At 47.9% G+C, this 25,138-nt stretch overlaps 1 protein-coding gene across 1 annotated transcript in view; it reads left to right on the plus strand.

Annotated features, from left to right (window-relative positions):
* Positions 1-543: 543 nt before the first annotated feature.
* The window catches only part of LOC148016609 (Thioredoxin superfamily protein), a 32,309-nt gene continuing 7,714 nt past the window's right edge, over positions 544-25,138 (plus strand). Inside the window, exons 1-2 of the mRNA XM_087663986.1 lie at positions 544-635; positions 742-801. Of these exons, the coding sequence (XP_087520112.1) occupies positions 544-635; positions 742-801 (152 nt within the window). The remainder of the gene's footprint in view (positions 636-741; positions 802-25,138) is intronic.

Here is a 25,138-nt window from a genome sequence, read left to right on the forward strand (position 1 = left end):
TGCTACTTATGCCTTGAAAGAAAAAAAGGGGCCTAGAAGGATGACACTTTTGAGGTGCAACTAGCTATTGATAATGTTACACTGTAGACTATATACCAACTCAAAATGGTTGACATGTCCACCTCTCATTTCTCCTTGCATTGTTTTTCAAACGGTCCTCACTTGCAAAATACGAAGGCTCTTTGCTTCGTTACTTTGCATGGTCAAAATAGTTACGAAGGTTTTCACAGGCCTCCATCTACAGTGCATAATGTTTTACATATATGAGCACAAAATTTGTGTCTCTCATACATAGCAACCATGCGCACAAGTCTACAGTGGTGCGCCTCTTAATTTCGCTCTGTATGCAGAGAATGAGAAGGGATGCGTAAGGTGTTACTTTATTGATCCTCAACCCTAGCTGTATTTGACAGTTGGTTGGCAAGTGGAGGGTCTTGAGTGTCCATGGTGTGGCCACAATATTGTCTTTTGTAAGGCCGTAAGTCTCATGCATTGTGTGCAAATTTAGGACTAATATGTATGTGTTGTGCATTCACGTGTGAAATGTGTCGACAGCAGCAGATACTAGTTAGCAGTAGATACTATTTGCGACAATTGTGGCGATGGTGCCCAGTGCAGTCTCAAGGCTTGGGTAGGTAGGTGTACGCCGGTCGGGATTTTTTCGCCATCTACAGCCTCGATTCTAAGACTACAGGCTACAGCCATAACCCAAAGTAAAATTCGCATTCGCCATTTTCCCAGGCTCATTCGGTTCTCATCAAGCGACCGATACGCAAACCTTGGATCACGGCTTCTTGTCAGGTTAGTCCACATATATGAAAGACAGGAAGCTTCATCCGATTTTATGGTTTCGAGAACAGAGAGCCCATATCTTGTAAGAAATGCTGGTTATGACAGAGATACTGAGAGAATGAACAAGGGAGAGAGCGAGGGAGGGAATTTTGGACAATTTTTGAGGGGGGTGTGTTCAGGGTCTGTGTATTGAGGTTTTACCATTCACCTCTTATTTTCTTAGGACTTCGCTGCCTCTGCTATGTGCGCGACGTCGATGCTCAAGGTAGAACGTGTCAGAGTGTAGTGTTGTGGAAGCAGATGTAGGGTTGAGAGAGAGAGAGAGCTCAGAAAAGAAAGGACGCTGAAGATTGAAATCTGAAGCAGAATATGTACGTGATGAGCGTGGGAGTATGCATGCAGCATGACCTCACACTCTCTGACATAAACAAGAAGAACATGACCACTAGGGCCGGGGCTGCCTAAATAGGCTGTGGGAAAAAGAGGAGAGAGAGGCCGGCTAGGTTGAATTTGGCTGACTGCATTGTTGCATGGAAGTGTGCCTGGTCAAAACCTGCCCACTGTCTATTGGACTGCATGTGCCTCTGCTGGTGCCTACCTGGAATCTGTCTAATTGCCTTGTGGTGCCCAAAAACTGCCTGCCTGCCTGTCGCCCCTGCCCATTTGCCTAAAGTCTTGCCTATCCGCTTTCTGTTTGGGGGATGATCCTCTAATGCCCCCTATTAGAGCCTGGATGGTTAATAACTTATAAGACTCAGGGAAATGGAGCGCTAATGTACAATGGCCTAAGAAAGAGGTTAGAGCTTTGGTGAAAAGATCCATCAAGTTATTCATAGTCCTAAGAAAGAGGTTAGAGCTTTGGTGAAAAGATCCATCAAGTTATTCATAGTAACTATGCTGTCCAATATCTTCTCCTGAATGTAATGATATTGAATATTGAATCTTGATGTGCTCAGACTAGGTTTTGAGCAATGGCTATGCAACTTTGGTTGTCGCATAGAATACTAGTAGTGTGGCTTTAATGACAACCAAGCTCTCCTAACAATCTCAAAAGCCACATAGTCTCACATGCGGCAATTGATGTCACTCTATATTTTGCCTCTAGAAGAAAGGGCCACCATTGATTGCTTCTGGCTGCCCCAAGAAGCAACACTTGTACTGGGTATGGGATATTCAAGTAAGAAGCAATAGCCCATAGTTGATCGCTGATGATTAATGTCTCTAGCCCAGTGGGAGTCACTCTATCCACGCAACACTTGGATGATGCGCGTGTCATTGGAACCTAGGGGATAGAATAGGTCTTTGTTAGGGGTGCTCGAGGAATCACAAAATCCTTATAGCAACTTGCCAATGAAATTTTTTGGGCTCATTCGTAAACCTTGCAAGAAGATCAACTGCATAGCATGGCTAAAGATGAGTGTTTAGTAACCAAGTCAATGATCCCACTAGTCTTCGATAACAAGAAGCATCAACAGCCCTTGAATCTCCGAAAGTTGAAATATTCTAGTTTAGATCCATTGGAGTAGGAATGGGACAATAGGCTGTCACTTAAAGCAGCCAAGAGCTCCTAGGCAGTTACTTGTAGGTCTGGTTGATAGTTGGAGAGAGGGAGTCGGTGCTAGTGCCTACTTAGCTGGCGACTCTTTGCTGTATTTGATTGTGTCATGCCTTGGTATATGGATTTCATTTCTTGAGCATTCTTTTGAGTTCTCTCTTTGTACTGTTTCTCTCTATCGTTGCAGTCTCTTTTCTTTCTTGTGTTGTGCAGTCTATTACAACAACTTCACATGCTTCCATCGTTGTACCCACTTTTGATGGTATTAGATGTCCATGCTAGGTCATGGAGTGTCAGAAGTGGAGCAGCGGTGGAAGCATAAACATGTGCTGAAATAAACTGCTGAAACACAAGACAAAAAGCGAAAAGAAAAGAACACGATACAGATGAGAACTCAGATGTATGCACAGGAAATGGAATCCATATATCTGAACACGAGACAATCGCATACAACAGTGAGTCACTGGCTACGTGGGCACTGGCACTGGCTCCTCTCTCCACAGAGTCTGCAGATGGTGAAGATAATGTGCCTGACTCAGGAGGAGCCACTGAGTATAAATAGGCTGAAAAAGTGGGGAGCAATAATGCTGGTCGGACAGCATTAATGCTGGCCGACTGGTGCATAAAAATGCTCCACTGGCATAAAATGCCACACTAGAAAATACCTAAAATACCTAATAAAAATGCCCGGCCCAGATCAAGCCCAGATCAAGCTCAGACTTACACATGAGCTGACAAATACTCTGCTAACATCCTCTCTCAGATCATGAGTGATCTGATACAATACAATAGTACAATGAAAAGGGATCAGAAACTCTACAACATAGAACCATCAAGTAGAACCATGGATACCCAAGCAGTGGGTGATCAAGCCACCACCAAGGTGCCTCGGAGAGAACCTGATGTCAATGTCGATCGTACCAAACACCGGAAAATAGAGAAGATCATAGCATGTCTCTGTGTCCATCACCAATGTCTCGTAGTAGCATACAAGACCATCCTGTCAAAAATGCCTCTGAACATAGGTGACCATGGAGTCCCTGCCTTTGGCCAGACCGCCAAAGTGTCCCCTCATGTGAGCTCCAGACGAAAGCCTCCCGCTCTCTGTTAGATAACTAGCTCAGCATGAACCTGGATGTCAATCCTAGCTCCAGGATTTGATTCCGCCAGATTGAAGTCGATGCGTCAGGGATGTCCCTCTTTGGAACTTGTGCACCTGTATAAAAATATAGATGAGGCGCGGCTGCCCCATCTGAACACCCGCTCACACTTCCTCTTTGGCAGGAAAGAGTCGTGAGGGATGACCTCATCACCACCACTAGAAAGCAGCCGAGGAAGGGGCCACCAAGCCCTTCCCGCGATCCAAAGAAGAGGATCCCTTCCGCGCCTTGGACTTCACCTTGGTCGGAGGATCGGAGTCGGAGTCTGATGAAGGAGAGGACTCATCGGTAGAGCCAGCATCCCGCTTCATCTTCTGCTCCTTCTTCCTGGAAGCCGCTAACTTCTTGCAATCCTTCCGCAAATGTCCCTTCTTGCCACAGTGGTAACACTGGGCCTTCGACTTCTTCTTCCCGTCACCCCTCTTTGAAGCTACATAAGCCTCACCTCCATAATGTGCCAGAAGCCGCCCCTGTAATCTCAAGGATGTCTCATGCTCAAGAAGCATCGAGGTCATATGTGTAAAACTGACAGGAGTCGATGATGTTTGCGCCCGCAAAGCATTGGCCACTCCATCAAACTCCGGGGGGAGCTTGTAGAGGACCGTCCCGACAAGATGCACCTCGGGAAGAGCAGATTGCATGTGCCAAAGCTGGTCCTGTACCTGCGTAACATGAAGAAGAAAAGACTGAATAGTATCTTTCGGCTCAAACTTCATCTGCTGGAGCTGGCCATAAAGTGTGACGGCCCGCATGGTGGAAGGTGCCTCGTACATCTGCTGCAACTTCTGCCATACTTCAGGAGATGTCCTACAGGAGGTAACCGCTGGTAAGACCGCTTTAGAAATACACCGAAGCAACGCCAAGTAAGCACGGGCATCGTCCGAGTCCCATGTGAGCACCGCTTCCTCATGGTTGTCCTCATCAAAGTCTTCAGGAAGAGGAAAAGAACAGAGAGGTCGAGCAATAGCTCCACAGACGATGTACCATAGCCGCTTCTGCACAAACCAAGCTTTCATGACAGCACTCCATGTGAGATAATCAAGTCCATGTAACTTATCATCAGTGGAAGTGCACGGAGCCATATGGAGAGGATAAGAAGAGAAGTAGAGAAGAGATGGAATTGAGAGAGGAAACACAGCCAAAACACAAGCACAGACTGCAGAAAATGAGAGTTTACATGCAATATAACCCAAAATCTGATCAATAGAAGACAAAATCTGCTGCAGAAAGTTAAAAAACAAGTCAAAAACTGCCAAAAACAGAGAAAACGACCTGAAGTAACAGTCACCCAGCCACGAGAGACACTGAATCAGCAAAACGCAGGTTGTAAACTGGAGAAAAGCAGGTAGAAAACTGTCGCCAGCAGCTGCTGATGAAAAACGCAGGCAGCAGAGGGTGCGTAGGCAGCAGGCGATGGCAAAACTGCAAAAAACGCAGGCTGAAAACAGCCCCAAAACAGGTCGCCTGGCTGCGACAGCAGTCGTTTGATCAGCAGGGGTACAAAACAGTCCTGAAATCAGCAAGAAAACACAGCAGAAACACAAATCCTGAAAACTGATACCATGTCAGAAGTGGAGCAGCGGTGGAAGCATAAACATGTGCTGAAATAAACTGCTGAAACACAAGACAAAAAGCGAAAAGAAAAGAACACGATACAGATGAGAACTCAGATGTATGCACGGGAAATGGAATCCATATATCTGAACACGAGACAATCGCATACAACAGTGTGTCACTGGCTGCGTGGGCACTGGCACTGGCTCCTCTCTCCACAGAGTCTGCAGATGGTGAAGATGATGTGTCTGACTCAGGAGGAGCCACTGAGTATAAATAGGCTGAAAAAGTGGGGAGCAATAATGCTGGTCGGACAGCATTAATGCTGGCCGACTGGTGCATAAAAATGCTCCACTAGCATAAAATGCCACACTAGAAAATACCTAAAATACCTAATAAAAATGCCCGGCCCAGATCAAGCCCAGATCAAGCTCAGACTTACACATGAGCTGACAAATACTGTGCTAACATGGAGTGCTTTTTTTTTGCTGTTGCAGATTCATCAACTGTCATTGTTGATTCTTTTTGTTTGCTGTGACTACTTTTGAGCGTAGACGATCCCAATTTGCTGCAAATTGGCTTGTTAGCTGCCCTGGAAACATGCATTTGTCAGAGTGCAGCGATGCGGAAGTGTAGGATAAAGACTAAGAGAGAGTGAACACAGAGAGAAGAGAGAAAAGGAGAGTGTAAACGCGGAAAATCTGCAGTGTAGTATGTTGTATAAGAGTGCAGAAATACACGGGGGCAGAGGAAATATTTGCGTGTGTCTCCGACTTGATGACCTCGATCTCCGTCAGCCCGAGCACAGTCTGTCTCAGCCAACAGATCTCAAGATTAGAATCTGAATCACTGAATAATGACAATGACTGGAGTGTGCCACTAATTGGCTATAAATAGCCAAAAAGAAAAGAATGCCCAGCACCAGGTCGGCTGCATTAAATGCGGCCAAGTGCAGGAAAATAATGTAAAAAACTGTTTGACTGCAGCTTGTCCTATCCGACTGCAGGCTGCCATGTGACACCTGCGCAGATTGCTGATGTGGTTGCTGACATCCGTCTGTCCAGGAAATGATTGTCTAACACCCCCTCTCAGATCTTGGACGGGTCACAAGATTGAGGGATCTGGAATGCTACTGAAGAAGAGTCTGGGGAAGCGCCTTTGTGAACAAATCTGCAAGATTATCCTTCGTCTTGCAATACTCCACATCAATGGTCCCATCCAGAAGCTTCTCCCGAATGAAGTGATACTGGATCTCAATGTGCTTCGTCTGGGCATGGAATACAAGATTTTGTACCAAGGCAATGCAACTCTCATTGTTGCACCGCAGAAGAGTAGGACGAGTTTGGTGTTAGCGATATCAGGTCCTGGCCTAGCCGTACAGGCAGACTAGTCGGACTGACTAGTCGGACTGCCACGTGGCAGTCCGACCTGTACTGGTCAGTCGGCTTCATTTAATGCAGCCGACTTGCCTATTTTGGGCGCATTCATGCTGCCTATTTATAGCCGACATTCTGCAGTCTTCCACACTTTTCTGTTTGCAGATTACAGGTTGGAGATCGTGCAGACTGCAACGGACTTCGAGGTGAACAGCAGGTTGCATCGTCGAGGTGGAGACACGCAGTCCCGCGCATTGCGCCCGTGTACGTATCTGCATATCTTTGTAAACAACACACTTTATATAGTAGATCTTCATCTTCCGCTATCTCTTTCTCTCTCCTCTCTGCGTTATCTCTCTCTCTCACTCTTGGTCCCACGCTTCCGCATCGCTGCACTCTGACATGGTATCAGAGCAGTGAAGAAGCGCTTTGACTGAGTGAAGAACCTGCCTGAAGAGGAGATTTCATCGCGACACAAGGCTGCGTTTCCAGCGTTTGAGGGCGAGCGGGAGGGCTGCGTATCGGAACAAGGCTGAAGCGAGCGTGGGCGCACGGGAAAGGAGTCCAGTTGGTAGATTTGCTGCTGTTTGTTGCTGTTTGAAGAGGAGGAAGGCTGTGTTTTCAGCTTTCAAGTGCAGGTTTTACTTTTTCATTGTCTCCGGCAGGTGAAGAAGGTTCGGGACGCGGAAGAAAGAGCCCTAGCAGGCTGCGTTTTCACAGTCAGAGGGGGCTGCTTTTGTGTTTGTGAAGGCATTACAGGTGAAGATGTCTACAGAGATTGACTTGGAGTTCCAGACGATCATGGATTGGAAGGTGCTTGTTTTACTGGCTCTTTCCGCAGATCAAAAGCTCGATGGCGACAATTACCGCATTTGGCGCGTGATGATGTTGGCCATCCTTGAGTCTACGATTTGGCGGAGCTTGTACAGGAGGAGATTGACCGGCCCTCGGTGAGAGATGAGTCCAAACTCTCTTCCGATGCTCGTGCGGAGTTGGCTAAGGCTCAGTCTCATTGGGACAATCTGAATGCCCGGATTCGTTCTTTTTTTTTCTGTCTTGTACTACAGCCGTGATAGCCCACATCGAGCACTTGACGGTGGCTCGGAAGATATGGCTGGAGCTTGACCAAATGTATAACCGGATGACCCTTATGAAGCGGGTTTCTTTGGAGGTGCAAATACGGACCTTGTCCGTGAACAAGTCTTCTTCGTTGTGGGAGCACATCAACAAGCTTAGACAGCTTCAGATGCAGGTTCAGAATGCGGGGAAGCCGATTTCCTCCGAAGACATGGCAATCACACTCTTGTCCCAGTTGCCGCCACGATTCGGTGCTTTCTACTCCGCCCTTATTGCCTCGGGGCGTGAGTCTACTCTTCGGTGGGAAGAGTTGGTTCCTATGGTCTTGGACCAAGAGGAACAACTGAAGGGACAACATGCTTCCAAATCGGAAGCCTTGACAGGTCAAGCCTCTTAGAAGAAGGGAAAGGACCAAAAGAAGAAGGAGGACAACAAGTCAAAGAAGGACAAGGAAAAAGAATCCACATGCCATAGTTGTGGTAAGACTGGCCATTGGAAGAAGGATTGCCCCGACAAAGACAAGGACACCAACAAGAAGGACACGAAGGATTCTGGAGCAGTGGCTGCACCCTCATCGGCTGCGTTTCTTCATCTAGCAGTCATTGAGGACTCTACACCGAAGGCTTCTGATGCTGCGATGATAGCCCCCTAGGCTCGAGAGTGGATCGTTGACAGTGGTGCCTCCCGGCACATGACTCCTTCATCAGTTGGTGTTGCTCAGTTGCGACCTTTGCGTGGGCAGATTCTTATCGGAGATAGCTCTTCGGTGTCTATTGCAGGACGGGGTAAAATGCAGCTTATTCCAGATGGACGTGGTGGTACCCATACCTCAGAGGTCTTGCATGTGCCAGGTTTAGGGTATCATTTACTTTCGGTTCATAAGATTTGTTCACTTCGACTTTTGGTGGAGTTTGACAGTGATTCGGTGCGAGTCCTTGATCGTGGGTCAAGAAGGTTCTCTCATCAGGATATGAGGAGAACGGCATCTACAAATTGACGTCTTCTACCGCCCTCCCTACTCTTCTTCTTACCTCACAGACACAGTCAGAGCTATGGCGTGCTCGGTTTGGTCACCTCAACTATGATTATCTTCGGAGGGCGTCACGTGGACAGCTTGTTCGAGGGTTGCCGGACATAGTGGTGAGCCAGTAGCCATGCGTCTCCTGCATTCGTGGGAAGCAGCATAGGGATGCGATTCCCAACAAAGCTTCGCGGCGGTCTACTTCCCTGATGGAGCTTGTATCTACGGATCTTTATGGCCCTATGAGGAATGAATCCTTGAAAGGGAGCTCGTACTTCATGTTGATCGTAGATGACTACAACAGGATGACTTGGGCCTACTTCTTGGCTTTGAAGTCAGAGGCTTTCTCCCACTTCAAGGATTGGCTTCTCTTTGAGGAGAGCCGATCGGGCCGGCGCTTGAAGACCTTGCGATCCGACAAGGGTGGTGAATTCGTTTCTAATGAGTTTGCTCGTTTGTGTGCAGATAAAGGCATTCACCAGGAGTTTGCTAACACTAACACTCCTCAAGAAAATGGCATTCTTGAACAGAAGAACCGAAGTGTGATCGAGATGGCGCGCACCATGATGGAGCACTGACAGACACCTCAGTTTCTGTGGGCCGAGGCTGTGGCTACTACAGTCCACATCCTTAACTGATCCCCCACTTCGGCCGTTGATGGGATGACACCTTTGAGGCTTACTTTGGGACTAAGCCTGATGTTTCTTATTTTAGGGTTTTTGGGTGTGATGCCTATGTTCACATTTCCAAGACTCATCGTGATAAATTTGAAGCGGCTTCTCGAAGACAGGTGTTTGTTGGCTACAGCTCTCAGTCCGAAGGCTATCGTTTGTATGATCCCGTCAAGCGGGATGTGTACACCAGTCGAGATGTGCGGTTCGTGGAGGTTCCGGCCATAGCAGCGGGTGAAGAGCATCCCGTTCTTGGAAGTCTAGGGGAGAGTTGGGCTCCCGAGACAGTTCCTTTGGAGCCAGTGCCTTTTGATTCCGATTCTGTTTCCAATACAGAGTCTACTGTTCCACCGGTTACCCCCGAGGAGTTACCACCGGTGGATATCCCAGAGTCTTCAGCTGATGGAGAGAGACAAGGAGAGGTCCGGCCTCCTCCTCGCTAGGTCCGTGACACCCTCCGAGATTTAGGGATGGAGGGGGTCCCTGAGGAGTGGGGACCGCAGAATGGTCTGCGGCGGTCACGGAGGCACCAGGCGCATTCTACGGAGCTTGTTTGCTCTAACTATTGTTTGATGACCCGTGTTATGCAGGATCGAGAGCCCACCTCCGTGAAGGAGGCTTTACAGTCCGCACCATGGAAGAAAGCTATGGAAGCCGAGTTGGAGGCTATTGAGAGGAATGACACTTGGTATCTCGTGCCTCGCCCCTCTCATAGGAAGGTGATTGGCGTCAAATGGTTCTTCAAGACCAAGTACCTTAGCAATGGTTCTTTGGACAAGCACAAGGCTCGCCTTGTTGCTAAAGGTTTTGCACAGTGCCCAGGGATTGATTGTCATGATACTTTTGCCCCCACTGCTCGTATGGCGACTATTCGAGCTGTTCCTGCCTTGGCTGGCCATAGGAGATGGCCTGTCTACCAGTTGGATGTGAAGTTGGCCTTCCTCAATGGTGATTTGAAGGAGGAGATCTATGTAGAACAGCCTCCTGGCTTTGGATCTTCAGATGGGCAAGTCTACAGGTTGAAGAAGACCTTGTATGGCCTCAAGCAGGCTCCGCGTGCATGGAATGTGAAGATTGACTCGTTCCTTTAGTCACAGTTGGGATATCGGTGCTCCAAGGCCGATTCGCAGCTTTATGTACACACTTCCGAGGCTGGTTGTGTGCTTTTTGTGTTGTATGTTGACGATTTGATTGTCACAGGTGATCATGCACAGAAGGTCAAAGAGACGAAGGCAGCTTTACATCAGGCGTTCGAGATGACTTGGGTCTACTCCACTTCTTCTTGGGCCATGAGATTTATCAGTCCCAGAGGGGGATTTTCATCTCTTAGCAGAGATATGTATAGGAGCTCTTGGTTTATTTTGCGATGGAGGATTGTCGGACCCTTTCTACTCCTATGGATCCGAACTGGAAGGCCACTTCACATTTAGATTCTCCTTTGGCGGATGCTTCCCGCTATCGTCAGTTGATTGGATCATTGATTTGGCTCCTCAACACTCGTGTTGATCTTTGTTTTGCTGTTGGTCTCTTGGCGGGGTTCATGAGTGAACCTCAGACGGTGCATTGGCAGGCTGACCAGAGGATACTTCGGTATTTGAGGGGGACATCTGACTTAGGGATTCATTATCCAACAAGCACAGGTGGTTCAGATCTTGTACTTGCAGGTTGGAGCGACTCGGCGGGTGATGTGGACCACAGGCAGTCTACTACAGGCTACTGTTTTACCTTGGGTGCAGGTGTTATCTCTTGGAGTAGCAAGAAGCAGCCCACGGTAGCCCTTTCGTCTGCTGAGGCGGAGTATCGGGCCGCGTCTTCCACCACATGTGAGGCTGTGTGGCTTCGGAGATTGTTGGAGGAGCTTGGCTGCCCCTAGACTCGTCCTACTTTGCTGCAATGCGACAATGAGAGTTGCATTGCCTTGGTATGGAATCCTGTTTTCCATACCCGGATAAAGCACATAGAGATCCAGTACCACTTCATCAGAGAGATGCGACCATCGCTGTGGAGTACTACAAGACGGAGGACAATCTTGCAGATTTGTTTACGAAGGCGCTTCCCAGGCTCTACTTCGGAGACATGCAAGATCCCTTAGGCTTCTGCCCCATCTAGGCTCTAAGAGGAGGTGTTAGTGATATCAGGTCCTGGCTTGGCCGTACAGGCAGACTGGTCGGACTGACCAGTCGGACTGCCACGTGGCAGTCTGACCTGTATTGGTCAGTCGGCTGCATTTAATGCAGCCGATCTACCTATTCTGGGCGCTCTCATGCTGGCTATTTATAGCCGACATTCTGCAGTCTTCCCCACTTTTCTGTTTGCAGATTACCGGTTGGAGATCGTGCAGACTGCAGCGGACTTCGAGATGAACAGCAGGTTGCATCGTCGAGGTGGAGACACACAGTCCCGCGCACTGCGCCCGCGTACATATCTGCATATCTTTGTATACAGCACACTTTATACAGCAGATCTTCATCTTCCACTGTCTCTCTCTCTCTCTCTCTTCTCTCTGCGTTCTCTCTCTCTCTCTCTCTCTCTCTCAGTCTTGGTCCCACGCTTCCGCATCGCTGCACTTTGACATTTGGGGGCAGCCAAGCTCTTCCAACAATCTCCGAAGCCACACAAGCTCACATGTGGTGGAAGACGCAGCTCGATACTCCGCCTCAGTAGAAGAAAGGGCTACCGTGGGCTGCTTCTTGCTACTCTAAGAGATAACACCTGTACCCAAGATAAAACAGTAGCCTATAGTAGACTGTCGGTGGTCCACATCGCCAGCCCAATCTGAGTCACTCCAACCTGCAAGAACCAGATCTGAAGCATCTGTACCTGCGGGATAAGAAATCCCTAAGTCAGAGGTCCCTCTCAAATACCGAAGAGTCCTTAGGGCAGCCTGCCCATGCACCTGTTTGGGTTACGTCATGAACCGTGCCAAAAGACCCATAGCAAAACAAAGATCAAGACAAGTGTTGAGCAGCCAAACCAAGGATCCAATCAATTGACGGTAGTGTGAAGCATCCATCACGGGAGAATCTGAGTGTGAAGTGGCCTTCCAATTCGGATCCATAGGAGTAGTAATGGGCCAACAAGTCTCCATCTCAAAAGTCACCAAGAGCTCTTGAATGTACCTCTGCTGAGAGATGAAAATCCCCCTCTGAGATTGATAAATCTCGTGACCTAAGAAGAAATGAAGAAGCCGCAAATCTGTCATCCCGAATGCCTGATGTAAAGCTGGCTTGGTCTCTCGGACCTTTTGTGCATGATTCCCTGTCAAAATCAAATCAACATACAACACAAACAACACACGACCAACCATGGAAGTGTGCACATAAAGCTGTGGATCGGCCTTGCAGCGCCGATATTCCAACTTCGTCTGAAGAAACGAGTCAATCTTCTTGTTCCATGCACGCGGAGCCTGCTTGAGGCCATATAAGGCCTTCTTCAACCTGTAAACTTTCCCATCCGAGGATCCAAAGCTAGGAGGCTGCTCAACATAGATCTCCTCCTGCAAGCCACCATTCAGAAAGGCCGACTTCACATCCAATTGATAAACATGCCATCTCTTATGGCTAGCCAAGGCAAGAACAACTTGAATAGTCGCCATACGAGCAATGGGGGCAAAAGTATTATGGAAATTAATGTCTGGGCGCTGAGCAAAATCTTTAGCAACGAGGCGAGCCTTGTGCTTGTCCAAAGAACCATCGCTAAGGTACTTGGTCTTGAAGACCCACTTGACATCAATCACCTTCTTGTGAGAGGGATGAGGCACAAGAGACCAAGTGCCATTCCTCTCAATAGCCTCCAACTCGGCTTCCATGGCCTTCCGCCAATGATCAGATTGCAAAGCCTCCGTCACTGAAGTGGGCTCTCGATCCTGGATAACACGGGTCAGTAAACAATAGTTGGAGCAGACAAGCTACGAAGAATGTGCCTGATTTCTCCGTGACCTCTGCGGTCCATCCAGCGGTTCCCACTCCTCAGGGACCCCCTCGGTCCGTGAATCTCGGAGTGTGTCACAGGTCCAATGAGGAGGAGGACGAACCTCTCCTCGTTGCTCTCCATCTGTGCTGAAGACTCAGGAACATCCACCGGCGAAAGCTCCCTGGGGGTGGTTGGTGGAAGAGAAGATTCTGAATCCGAAGAAGAATCTCCATCAAGAGGCTCTAGCTCCAAAGGAACTGTCTCGGGAGTCCAACTCTCCTCTGGATCTCCAAGGACGGGGTGCTTCTCACCCCCCTCTATGGTCGGTACTTCCACGAACCGAACATCTCGGCTTGTGTAGACATCCCGCTTAACGGGAGCTATAGCCAACAAAAACCTGTCGTTGGGAAGTTGCCTCGAACTTATCATGTCTTCAGAATGTGCACATAGGTGTCACACCCAAAGATCTTGAAATAAGAGACATCAGGCTTAGTCCCGAAGTAAGCCTCAAAAGGTGTCATCCTGTCAACGGCCAAAGTGGGAGATCGATTGAGGATGTGAACTGCGGTAGCCACTGCCTCGGCCCATAGAAATTGAGGTGTCTGTCAGTGCTCCATCATGGTGCGGCCCATCTCGATCACACTTCGATTCTTCCGCTCCAAAACACCATTCTCTTGGGGAGTGTTGGTGTTAGCAAACTCCTGGTGAATGCCCCTATCTGCACAAAAACGAGCAAACTCATTAGACATAAATTCACCTCCCTTGTTTGAAAGCAAGGTCTTCAGTCACCGGGCCAGAACGGTTCTCTTTAAAGAGAAGCCAATTCTTGAAGTGAGAGAAAGCCTCAGACTTCAAAGCCAAGAAATAGGTCCAAGTCATCCTGCTATAGTCATCTACGATCAACATGAAGTACAAGCTCCCTTTCAGGGACTCGGTCCTCATCGGGCCACAAAGATTCGTAGAGACAAGCTCCATGGGTGCAGTAGACCGCCTAGAAGCTTTGTTGGGAATCGCATCCCGATGCAATTTCCTGCGAATGTAGGAGGCACATGGCTGAAGGCTCACCACTATGTCTGGCAATCCTCGGACAAACAACCCTCGCGATGCCTTTCGAAGGTACTCGTAGTTTAGGTGGCCAAACCGAGCATGCCATAGCTCGGACTGTGTCTGAGAAGTAAGAATAAGAGAAGTAAGAGCTAAAGAAGACTTCAATTTGTAGACTCCATTCTCCGTATACCCTGCAGAGAGAACCTTCCTTGATCCACGATCAAGGACTCGAACAGTATCACTATCAAACTCCACCAACAGGCCAAGATGACAACTCTTATGGACCGAAAGTAAATGATACCCCAATCCTGGCACATGCAACACCTCAGAGGTGTGGGTACCACCATGTCCATCTGGAATAAGTTGCATCTCACCCCGCGTAGCAATAGATACAAAAGAGCTGTCTCCAATGAGAATATCCCCACGTGAAGGTCGCAAATGGGCAACACCAATGGAAGGAGTCATGTGCCGTGAGGCACCACTGTCCACAATCCACTCTCTAGCTTGGGGAGCTGTCATCGTAGCGTCAGAAGTTGTCGGTGTAGAGTCCTCAATGACTGCTAAGTGTAGAAAAGCAGCTAATGAGGGTGTAGCCACCGCTTCAGAGTCCTTCGTGTTCTTCTTCTTGGTATCCTTCTTGTCTTTGTCGGGGCAATCCTTCTTCCAGTGACGGGTCTTTCCACAAATATGGCAAGTTGATTCCTTCTCCTTGTCCTTCTTGGATTTGTTGTCCTCCTTCTTTTGGTCCTTCCCCTTTTTCTGAGAGGCTTGACCAACCAATGCCTCTGATTTGGAAGCATTCTGTCCCTTCAATTGTTCCTCCTGGTCCAAGACCATAGGAACCAACTCTTCCCACCGAAGAGTCGACTCCCGCCCTGATGCAATAAGAGCAGAATAAAAAGTACCAAATCGTGGCGGCAATTGGGATAGTAAAATGATCGCCATGTCTTCGGAGGAAATAGGCTTCCCTACATTTTGAACCTGCATTTGAAGCTGCCGAAGCTTGTTGATGTGTTCTCGAAGCGAAGAAGACTTATTCACGGACAAGGTCCGCATCTGCACCTCCAAAGAAACCCTCTTCATCAGGGTCATCTGAAACCAGCCTTCCTTTTTGGAATGGGTGGTGATAACGTGATTTGAGAGTTAATTACAACAATAAATAAATGCACATAAAATGAAATACACACTTTACCATAACATTCTTGGACAGTAGACACCCTGTTGGCCCCAAAATTGGCGCCCCCTTGCGGTATTTCTTTGGCTTTCATTCAATTGGAAGGAGTACAACTTGAGATTCTTCAATCTCTTCTTACTAACCAATTGCTCTTGCCGTCATAAATGTCCAGCAAGCCTTTTAGGTCATTTGCCCCTTGTTTCACCCAGGACTTCTTCTCCAATTTGACCCTTGGTTGGCCTAATGCTGCCCCAAATCAATTTGGGATGGGTTGGCTCCTGAAATCCCTTGATAATCTTCAATTATCAGCTCTGCTGATTTTAGTTCCTTGAGCCTTCAATCTCTGGCACGGATCCCAAGGTGGTTGCTAAACCCTAATTTCTGCTGTGAATTAGGGTTTACTGCAGAAATTACAGATCAGCCCACTGAAAATGGCTGAGATCTCCTCCGAATGGCTGAGAATTGCTGAGAATGGCTGAGTATATGCTGAAGGAGATGAGAGAATGCTGTAGAGAGAGAAAATTTTGAGATTTGTCGCGAAGAATTGATCAAAATCAGCTGGTGCCCTGCTGTACCAGCCCCAAATGGATGCACCAACAACAATAGGAGCATCAGAGACTGTGATCTTCAGGAGAAAGTGCATCAGCAGCAGTTGCCAGCTTCCCAAGGTCAAGAATATGCAATCTCCATCACCAAAATGGTCTCCAATGGCTGGGAATTGGTCCCAAAAGCTGGCAGCAGCAGTCTGTTAGCGATTGTCATCACGTGGCGGAGCAAGCAGCCACGTCACCAGGCCACGTCAGCTGCCACGTGGCAGTCTGGTACAGGTTGGACTGATCTGTACTAGTGGGTTGCATTTAATGCAGCCAACCTGCCATATTTTTCGCATTATTCCTAGGCTATTTATAGCCGGCAGCCTGCACATTGTTCCCACTTGTGATTGCAGATTTCAGGCAGGAGATCATGCAGACTGCAGCGTACTTCGAGGTGGATAGCAGGTTGCATCGTCGAGGTGGAGACACGCAGTCCCGCGCACTGCGCCCGTGTATATATCTGCATATCTTTGTATACAGCACACCTTATACAGCAGATCTTCATCTTCCACTGTCTCTTTTTCTCTCTCTCTTCTCTTTGTGTTCACTCTCTCTCTCAGTCTTGGTCCCATGCTTCCGCATTGTTGCACTCTGACATGGTATCAGAGCAGTGAAGAAGGGCTGACTGAGTGAAGAACCTGCCTGAAGAGGAGATTCCATCGCGACACAAGGCTGCGTTTTCAACGTTCGAGGGCGAGCGGGAGGGCTGCGCATCGGAACAAGGCTGAAGCGAGCGTGGACGCGCGGGAAAGAAGTCCAGTTGGTGAATTTGCTGCAGTTTGCTGCTGTTTGAAGAGGAGAAAGGCTGTGTTTTCAGCTTTCAAGTGCAGGTTTTACTTTTTCATCGCCTCCGGCGGTTGAAGAAGGTTCGGGACGCGGAAGAAAGAGTCCTAGTAGGCTGCGTTTTCATAGTCAGAGAGGGTTGCTTTTGCATTTGTTTAGGCATTACAGGTGAAGATGTCTACAGAGATTGACTTGGAGTTCCAGATGATCATGGATTGGAAGGTACCTGTCTTACCGGCTCTTCCCTCAGATCAAAAGCCCGATGGCGACAATTACCGCATCTGGGGCGTGATGATGTTGGCCATCCTTGAGTCTTACGATTTGGCAGAGCTTGTACAGGAGGAGATCGACCGGCCCTCGGTGAGAGATGAGTCCAAACTCTCTTCCAATGCTCGTGCGGAGTTGGCCAAGGCCCAGTCTCATTGGGACAAACGGAATGCCCAGATTTGCTCTTTTCTTTTTCTGTCTTGTACTACAGCCGTGATAGCCCACATTGAGTACTTGACGGTGGCTCGGGAGATATGGCTGGAGCTTGACCAGATGTATAACCGGATGACCATTATGAAAAGGGTTTCTTTGTAGGTGTAAATGCGGCCTTGTCCATGAACAAGTGTTCTTCGTTGCGGGAGCACATCAACAAGCTTAGACAGCTTCAGATGCAGGTTCAGAATGCGGGGAAGCCGATTTCCTCCGAAGACATGGCAATCACACTCTTGTCCCAGCTGCCGCCACGATTCGGTGCTTTTTACTCCGCTCTTATTGCTTCGAGGCGTGAGTCCACTCTTCGGTGGGAAGAGTTGGTTCCTATGGTCTTGGACCAAGAGGAACAACTGAAGGGACAACATGCTTCCAAGTCGGAAGCCTTGATAGGACCAAAAGAAGAAGGAGGAGGAAAACAAGTCAAATAAGGACAAGGAAAAAGAATCCACATGCCATATTTGTGGTAAGACCGGCCATTGGAAGAAGGATTATCCCGACAAAGACAAGAAGGACACCAACAAGAAGGGCTTGAAGGATTCTGGAGCGGTGGCTGCACCCTCATCAGCTGCGTTTCTTCATTTAGTAGTCATTGAGGACTCTACACCGACGGCTTCTGATGCTGCGATGATAGCCCCCTAGGCTCGAGAGTGGATCGTAGACAGTGGTGCCTCCCGAGACATGACTCCTTCATTAGTTTGGTGTTGCCCAGTTGCGACCTTCGCGTGGGCAGATTCTCATCGGAGATAGCTCTTCGGTGTCTATTGCAAGACGGGGTGAGATGCAGCTTATTCCAGATGGACGTGGTGGTACCCATACCTCAGAGGTCTTGCATGTGCCAGGTTTAGGGTATCATCTACTATCGGTTCATAAGATTTGTTCACTTGGACTTTTGGTGGAGTTTGAAGTGATTCGGTACGAGTCCTTGATCGTGGATCTCGGAAGGTTCTCTCATCAGGATATGAGGAGAACGGCATCTACAAATTGACGTCTTCTACCGCTCTCCCTACTCTTCTTTTTACCTCTCAGACACAGTCCGAGCTATGGCATGCTCGGTTTGGTCGCCTCAACTATGATTATCTTCGGAGGGCGTCACGTGAACAGCTTGTTCGAGGGTTGCCGGACATAGTGGTGAGCTAGCAGCCATGCGTCTCCTGCATTCGTGGGAAGCAGCATAGGGGTGCGATTCCCAACAAAGCTTCGCGGCGGTCTACTTCCCTGATGGAGCTTGTATCTACGGATCTTTGTGGCCCTATGCGGAACGAGTCCTTGAAAGGAAGCTCGTACTTCATGTTGATTGTAGATGACTACAGCAGGATGACTTGGGCCTACTTCTTGGCATTGAAGTTAGAGGCTTTCTCCCACTTCAAGGATTGGCTTCTCTTTGAGGAGAACCGATCGGGCCGGCGATTGAAGATCTTGCGCTTCGACAAGGGTGGTGAATTTGTTTCTTATGAGTTTGCTCGTTTTTGTGCAGGTAGAGGCATTCACCAGGAGTTTGCTAACACTAACACTCCTCAAGAAAATGGCATTCTTGAACGGAAGAACCGAAGTGTGATCGAGATAGCGTGCACCATGATGGAGCACCGACAGACACCTCAGTTTCTGTGGGCTGAGGCTGTGGCTACTGCAGTCCACATCCTCAACCGATCCCCCAGTTCGGCTGTTGATGGGATGACACCTTTTGAGGCTTACTTTGGGACTAAGCTCGATGTTTCTTATTTTAGGGTTTTTGGGTGTGATGCCTATGTTCACATTCCCAAGCCTCATCGTGATAAATTTGAAGCGGCTTCCCGAAGATAGGTGTTCGTTGGCTACAGCTCTCAGTCCCAAGGCTATTGCTTGTATGATCCTGTAAAGCGGGATGTGTACACCAGTCGAGATGTGCGGTTCGTGGAGGTTCTGGCCACAGCAGCGGGTGAGGAGCATCCCGTTCTTGGAGATCTAGGGGAGAGTTGGGCTCCTGAGATAGTTCCTTTGGAGCCAGTGCCTTTTGATTCCGTTTCTGTTTCCGATACAGAGTCTACTGTTCCATCGGTCACCCCCGAGGAGTTACCACCGGTGGATATCCCAGAGTCTTCAGCTGATGGAGAGCAACGAGGAGAAGTCCGGGCTCATCCTCGTTGGGCCCGTGACACACTCTGAGATTCAGGGATCGAGGGGGTCCTTGAGGAGTGGAGATCGCAGGATGGTCCGCGGCGGTCACGGAGGCACCAGGCACATTCTACAGAGCTTGTTTGCTCTAACTATTGTTTGATGACCCGTGTTATGCAGGATCGAGAGCCCACCTCTGTGAAGGAGGCTTTACAGTCCGCACCATGGAAGAAAGCTATGGAAGCCGAGTTGGAGGCTATTGAGAGGAATGGCACTTGGTATCTCGTGCCTCGCCCCTCTCATAGGAAGGTGATTGGCATCAAATGGGTCTTCAAGACCAAGTACCTTAGCGATGGTTCTTTGAACAAGCATGAGGCTCGCCTTGTTGCTAAAGGTTTTGCCTAGTGCCCCGGGATTGACTGTCATGATACTTTTTGCGCCCACTGCTCGTATGGCGACTATTCGAGCTGTTCTTGCCTTGGCTGGCCATAGGAGATGGCCTGTTTACCAGTTGGATGTGAAGTCGGCCTTCCTCAATGGTGATTTGAAGGAGGAGATCTATGTAGAGCAGCCTCTTGGCTTTGGATCTTCAGATGGGCACGTCTACAGGTTAAAGAAGGCCTTGTATGGCCTCAAGCAGGCTCCACGTGCATGGAACGAGAAGATTGACTCGTTCCTTTAGTCACAGTTGGGATATCGGCGTTCCAAGGCCGATCCGCAGCTTTATGTACACACTTCCGAGGCTGGTTGTGTGCTTTTTGTGTTGTATATTGACGATTTGATTGTGACAGGTGATCATGCACAGAAGGTCAAAGAGGCGAAGGCAACTTTACATCAGGTGTTCGAGATGACGGACTTGGGTCTACTCCACTTCTTCTTGGGCCATGAGATTTATCAGTCTCAGAGGGGGATTTTCATCTCTCAGCAGAGATATGTACAGGAGCTCTTGGTTTCTTTTGCGATGGAGGATTGTCGGCCCATTTCTACTCCTATGGATCCGAACTGGAAGGCCACTTCACATTCAGATTCTCCCTTGGTGGATGCTTCCCGCTATCGTCAGTTGATTGGATCATTGATTTGGCTCCTCAACACTCGTGTTGATCTTTGTTTTGCTGTAGGTCTCTTGGCGGGGTTCATGAGTGAACCTCAGACGGTACATTGGCAGGCTAACCAGAGGATACTTCAGTATTTGAGGGGAACCTCAGACTTAGGGATTCATTTTTCAGCAGGCACAGGTGGTTCAGATCTTGTACTTGCAGGTCGGAGCGACTCGGATTGGGCTGGCGATGTGGACCACAGGCGGTCTAGTACAGGCTACTATTTTACCTTGGGTGCAAGTGTTATCTCATGGAGTAGCAAGAAGCAGTCCACGGTAGCCCTTTTGTCTATTGAGGCGGAGTATCGGTGCGCGTCTTCCACCACATGTGAGGCTGTGTGGCTTTGGAGATTGTTGGAGGAGCTTGGATGCCCCCAGACTCGTCCTACTTTTCTACGATGCGACAATGAGAGTTGCATTGCCTTGGCACGGAATCCTGTTTTCCATGCCCGGACGAAGCACATAGAGATCCAGTACCGCTTCATTGGGGAGAAGCTTCTGGATGAGACCATAGCTGTGGAGTACTGCAAGATGGAGGACAATCTTGCAGATTTGTTTACGAAGGCGCTTCCCCAGGCTCTACTTCGGAGACATGCCAGATCCCTCAGGCTTTTGCCCTGTCCAAGCTCTGAGAGGGGGTGTTAGCGATTGTCATCCCTTGGCGGAGTAGGCAGCCACGTCACCAGGCCATGTCAGCTGCCATGTGGCAGTTTGGTACAAGTCGGACTGATTTATACCAGTCGGCTGCATTTAATGCAGCCGACCTGCCATATTTTTCACATTATTCCTAGGCTATTTATAGCCGGCAGCCTGCACATTGTTCCCACTTGTGATTGCAGATTTCAGGCAAGAGATCGTGTAGACTGCAGTGTACTTCGAGGTGGACAGCAGGTTGCATCGTCGAGGTGGAGACACGCAGTCTCGCGCACTGCGCCCGTGTATATATTTGTATATCTTTGTATACAGCACACCTTATACAGCAGATCTTCATCTTCCACTGTCTCTTTTTCTCTCTCTCCTCTCTGTGTTCACTCTCTCTCTCAGTCTTGGTCCCACGCTTCCGCATCGCTGCACTCTGACACAGTCCAACACCTCTTTCCAATGGCTGCAAAATGAAAAAACGAGATTTCCCTCTCCCTTTAGCCCTATTTAGCCTTTCCCCCACTTGCATGGGAAAGTTTTGCCAAGTGGCAGCTTTCTTAATTAATTTTCAGAATTGATTAATTCTGAAAATTAATTCAGTCCTTAATCCATGTCTAGAAAATCGACCTTGCCCATCCAAAATATAATTGGCTAGGCCATTTGCAACCCAAAGTGGTCCCATGCATTAATTGACCCTTGGACAAGCATTAATCAATTAATTAATGCCTAGTCCCTAGTGTCACCACTGACACTTAATGGCCAATTAATGATCCTAGGGGCAAACTGACTCCAAAATTCACCTAGAATCTAACAAGTGTAAGTTGTTACAACTTTTGCCTTTGATACCCATCTTTTTCACAGGGTCCTTCGGTCTTCAACTGTGAGAAAGTAGCTTGTACCTCACATGTGCAACACATGTGCTTTTTTTAATTGCACATTTGATTAATCCACGGCTGTAGTGCAAGATAGAAATAGAAAAGATCGAATCCTGGCATTCAGATTGTCCCAATGAGACTAGGCCTTGGTCAACTCCGCACGAGCATTGGAAGAGAGTTTGGACTCATCTCTCACCGAGGACTTGTTAATCTTCTCCATCACCAATTCCGCCAAATCATAAGACTCTAAAATGGCCAACATCATCACCTGCCAGATGCGGTAATTGTCACCATCAAGCTTTTGATCCGTTGGAAGAGCCGGTAGGACAGGCACCTTCCTGTCCATGATTGCTTGGAACTCCAAATCAGTCTTTGTAGACATGTTAACCTAAAATACCTGCACACACGCAAAATCAGCCCCCTTTGACTGTGAAAACGCAGCCTTATAGGGCTGGTTCCTCCACTGCCCAAACCTTCTTCACCTGCGGAAGGCGATAAAAAGGTAAAATATGCAATGGAAGGCCTCAAACGCAGCTTTCCTCCCCTTCGAACAGCAATAACCTGCAGCGAATTCACCGATTAGACTCCTTTCCCGCACGCCCACACTCGCTTCAGCCTTGATCCGATGTGCAGCCCTCCTGCTTGCCCTCGAATCCTGGAAATGCAGCCTTGTGTCGCGCTGAAATCTCCTCTTCAGATAGGTTCAACCCTCAGTCAGTCCATCTTCACTGCTATGATACCATGTTAGAGTGCAGCAATGCGGAAGCGTAGGACAAAGACAAAGAGAGTGAACACAGAGAGAAGAGAGAGAAAAGGAGACTGTAAACGTAGAGTATGTTGTATAAGAGTGCAGAAATACATGGGGGCAGAGGAAATATTTGCGCGTGTCTCCGATTTGATGACCTCGATCTCCGTCAGCCCGAGCACAGTCTATCTCAGCCAACAGATCTCAAGATTAAAATCTGAATCACTGAATAATGACAATGATTGGAGTGTGCCACCAACTGGCTATAAATAGCCAAAAAGAAAAGAATGCCCAGCACCAGGTCGGCTGCATTAAATGCAGCCTACTGTAGGAAAATAATATAAAAACCTGTCTGGCTGCAGCCTGTCCTGTCTGACTGCAGGCTGCCATGTGGCACCTACGTAGATTGCTGACGTGGTTGCTGACATTCGTCTGTCCAGGAAATGACTGTCTAACAGCATTTTGAACCACAGCTTGTGTGTTTTGCTGAGGCAACCTTCTTGCTGGCTGTCTGGCTACATTTAATGCTTCATCAATTTGTGTTTTGGCTGGTTTGTCCATGTGTTTTCAATTTTATAAAAGAAGAAGAAAAGGATGCTGAGTCTTTCGACAAGTCATCCTTCTCCTCTTCCTCCGACTCCAACTTGGATCCTTTGGCAAGGTGAAGGCAAAGGTGCGAAAGGGATGATCCTCTTTAGAGATGGGGGAGGGGCTGGCTGCCCTTACTTTTGTTGCTTTCTAGCATAGATGATGTGTCATCCCTCACGACTCTCCAGTGCTAGAGAGGGAGTGTTAGAGCATGGTGAGGCAGGGCAGGTGAGCCTCATCCATATAGATATACGGGTGCATAAGATCTAGAGAAGGACTTCCTTGATGCAGTTGGCAAGTTTTGAAATTGTGGAGCTAGGATTGATATCCAGGTTCATGATGGGCTGTTTTGTGATAGAGAATGGGATTAGCTCCTAGTCGGAGCTAACATGAGGAGACACTTTGGCGGTTTGGCCAAAGGTGGGGAATCAATGGTCATGTATACTTAAAGGCATTGATTGACAAGTTGATCATGTATGCTACTCCATGGCATAGCTGATAAACATAGAGAGTTGCTACTATTCTTCTCTATTTTACGAGTTGGTATGGTTGATATCAACATTAGGTTCTCTTTGAGGCACGTTGGTATTGGCTTAATCACCCACATTGCTTGGGTATCCATGGTTCTATTCTGATGGTCTTTGTTGTATAGACTATTACGAGTCATTATCATTGTATCATCGTTTCGAATTAGATTACTCATAATTTGAGAGAGGGTGTCAGCAAATTGGCCAGCTCATGAGTGAATCTGTGCATGTGTATTTGTGGGCTAGGCACAACATATTACTTTAGGTATTTTTTTGGTGCTTATTTTTATGGTTCCTAGCATTTCTTGGTTGGCGGACTGTTTTTTAAGGCCATTATGATGCTGGCTGACCTGATGTAGCTTAGGCATTATTTTATGCCTATTCATTTGTGGGCTCCCTCCTCCTCAATTATTCATTTGCTTGCATTATTCTAGAGCTAGTCTTGTTGGAGAGAGGGAGCTAGTCTTGTTGGTTTATGGATTCCATTTTCCGAGCATTCTTTTGAGTTTTTCTTTTGCAATGTTCTTTTGTTCTCTCTCTCTCTTCTATTGTACAATCTATCACAATAGTCTTCTACGCTTCCATTGTTGCACCCATTTTTGGCAAAAGTTTCAAGCAGCATTAAATGGTAGTAAAAATGGGGGTAGGGCCAAAGGGCTAGGCAACTCGTTTTTGCAGGTGGAGGCCCTAGTGAAAATGAAAATTTGCCAAATGTAAAGTTTGGACAGTTTTGGGCAGCATGTATTAGCAGTCTAGTCAGCTCATGTGTGAATTTGGGCATGTGTCCCAATGGGTTGGGCATTTTAGTGATATTTAGGTCTTTTTTATTGGTCATTTTGTTGTTGATTTATGCATTTATTGCTACCGACATGATGCAGTTATTACACTATTATTGGTCTATATATTCAGGCTTCTCTTCATAGAGTTATTATTCATCACTTTTAGATCCAATGCATGCCTTGTGGAGAGAGGGAGCTAGTGCTAGTGCCTACACAGCCAGTGACTCGTTGTATGCAATTGTCTCGTGTTTGATATATGGATTCCATTTCCTGAGCACATCTGTGAGTTCTCTTTTGCAGTGTTCTTGTGTTTTCTCTTCTCTCTCTCTCTTGTATTGTGTTCAACAGTCTATTTCAGCATTCTTTCATGCTTCCATTGCTATATCCACTTCTGACATGGTATCAGATTTTAGGATCTATGCTCTTATTGTTGTATTCTGTTGATTGCAGGTCTTCCCCTGTTGCTTGCTGATCTTCTCTTGCCCTCTCTTGATCAGGCAACTTGTATTTGCTACAAATCATCTTGTTTCTAGCCTCTCCAATCGGCGTTTACTGCATTAAATGCTCCTACAACTTGCGTTTTGATTGTCTTGTGTTTTC

Source organism: Lygodium microphyllum, chromosome 23 (assembly GCF_053477565.2).
Source record: "Lygodium microphyllum isolate KBCC chromosome 23, Lygodium_microphyllum_v1.1.10, whole genome shotgun sequence".
NCBI classification, from domain to species: domain Eukaryota; kingdom Viridiplantae; phylum Streptophyta; class Polypodiopsida; order Schizaeales; family Lygodiaceae; genus Lygodium; species Lygodium microphyllum.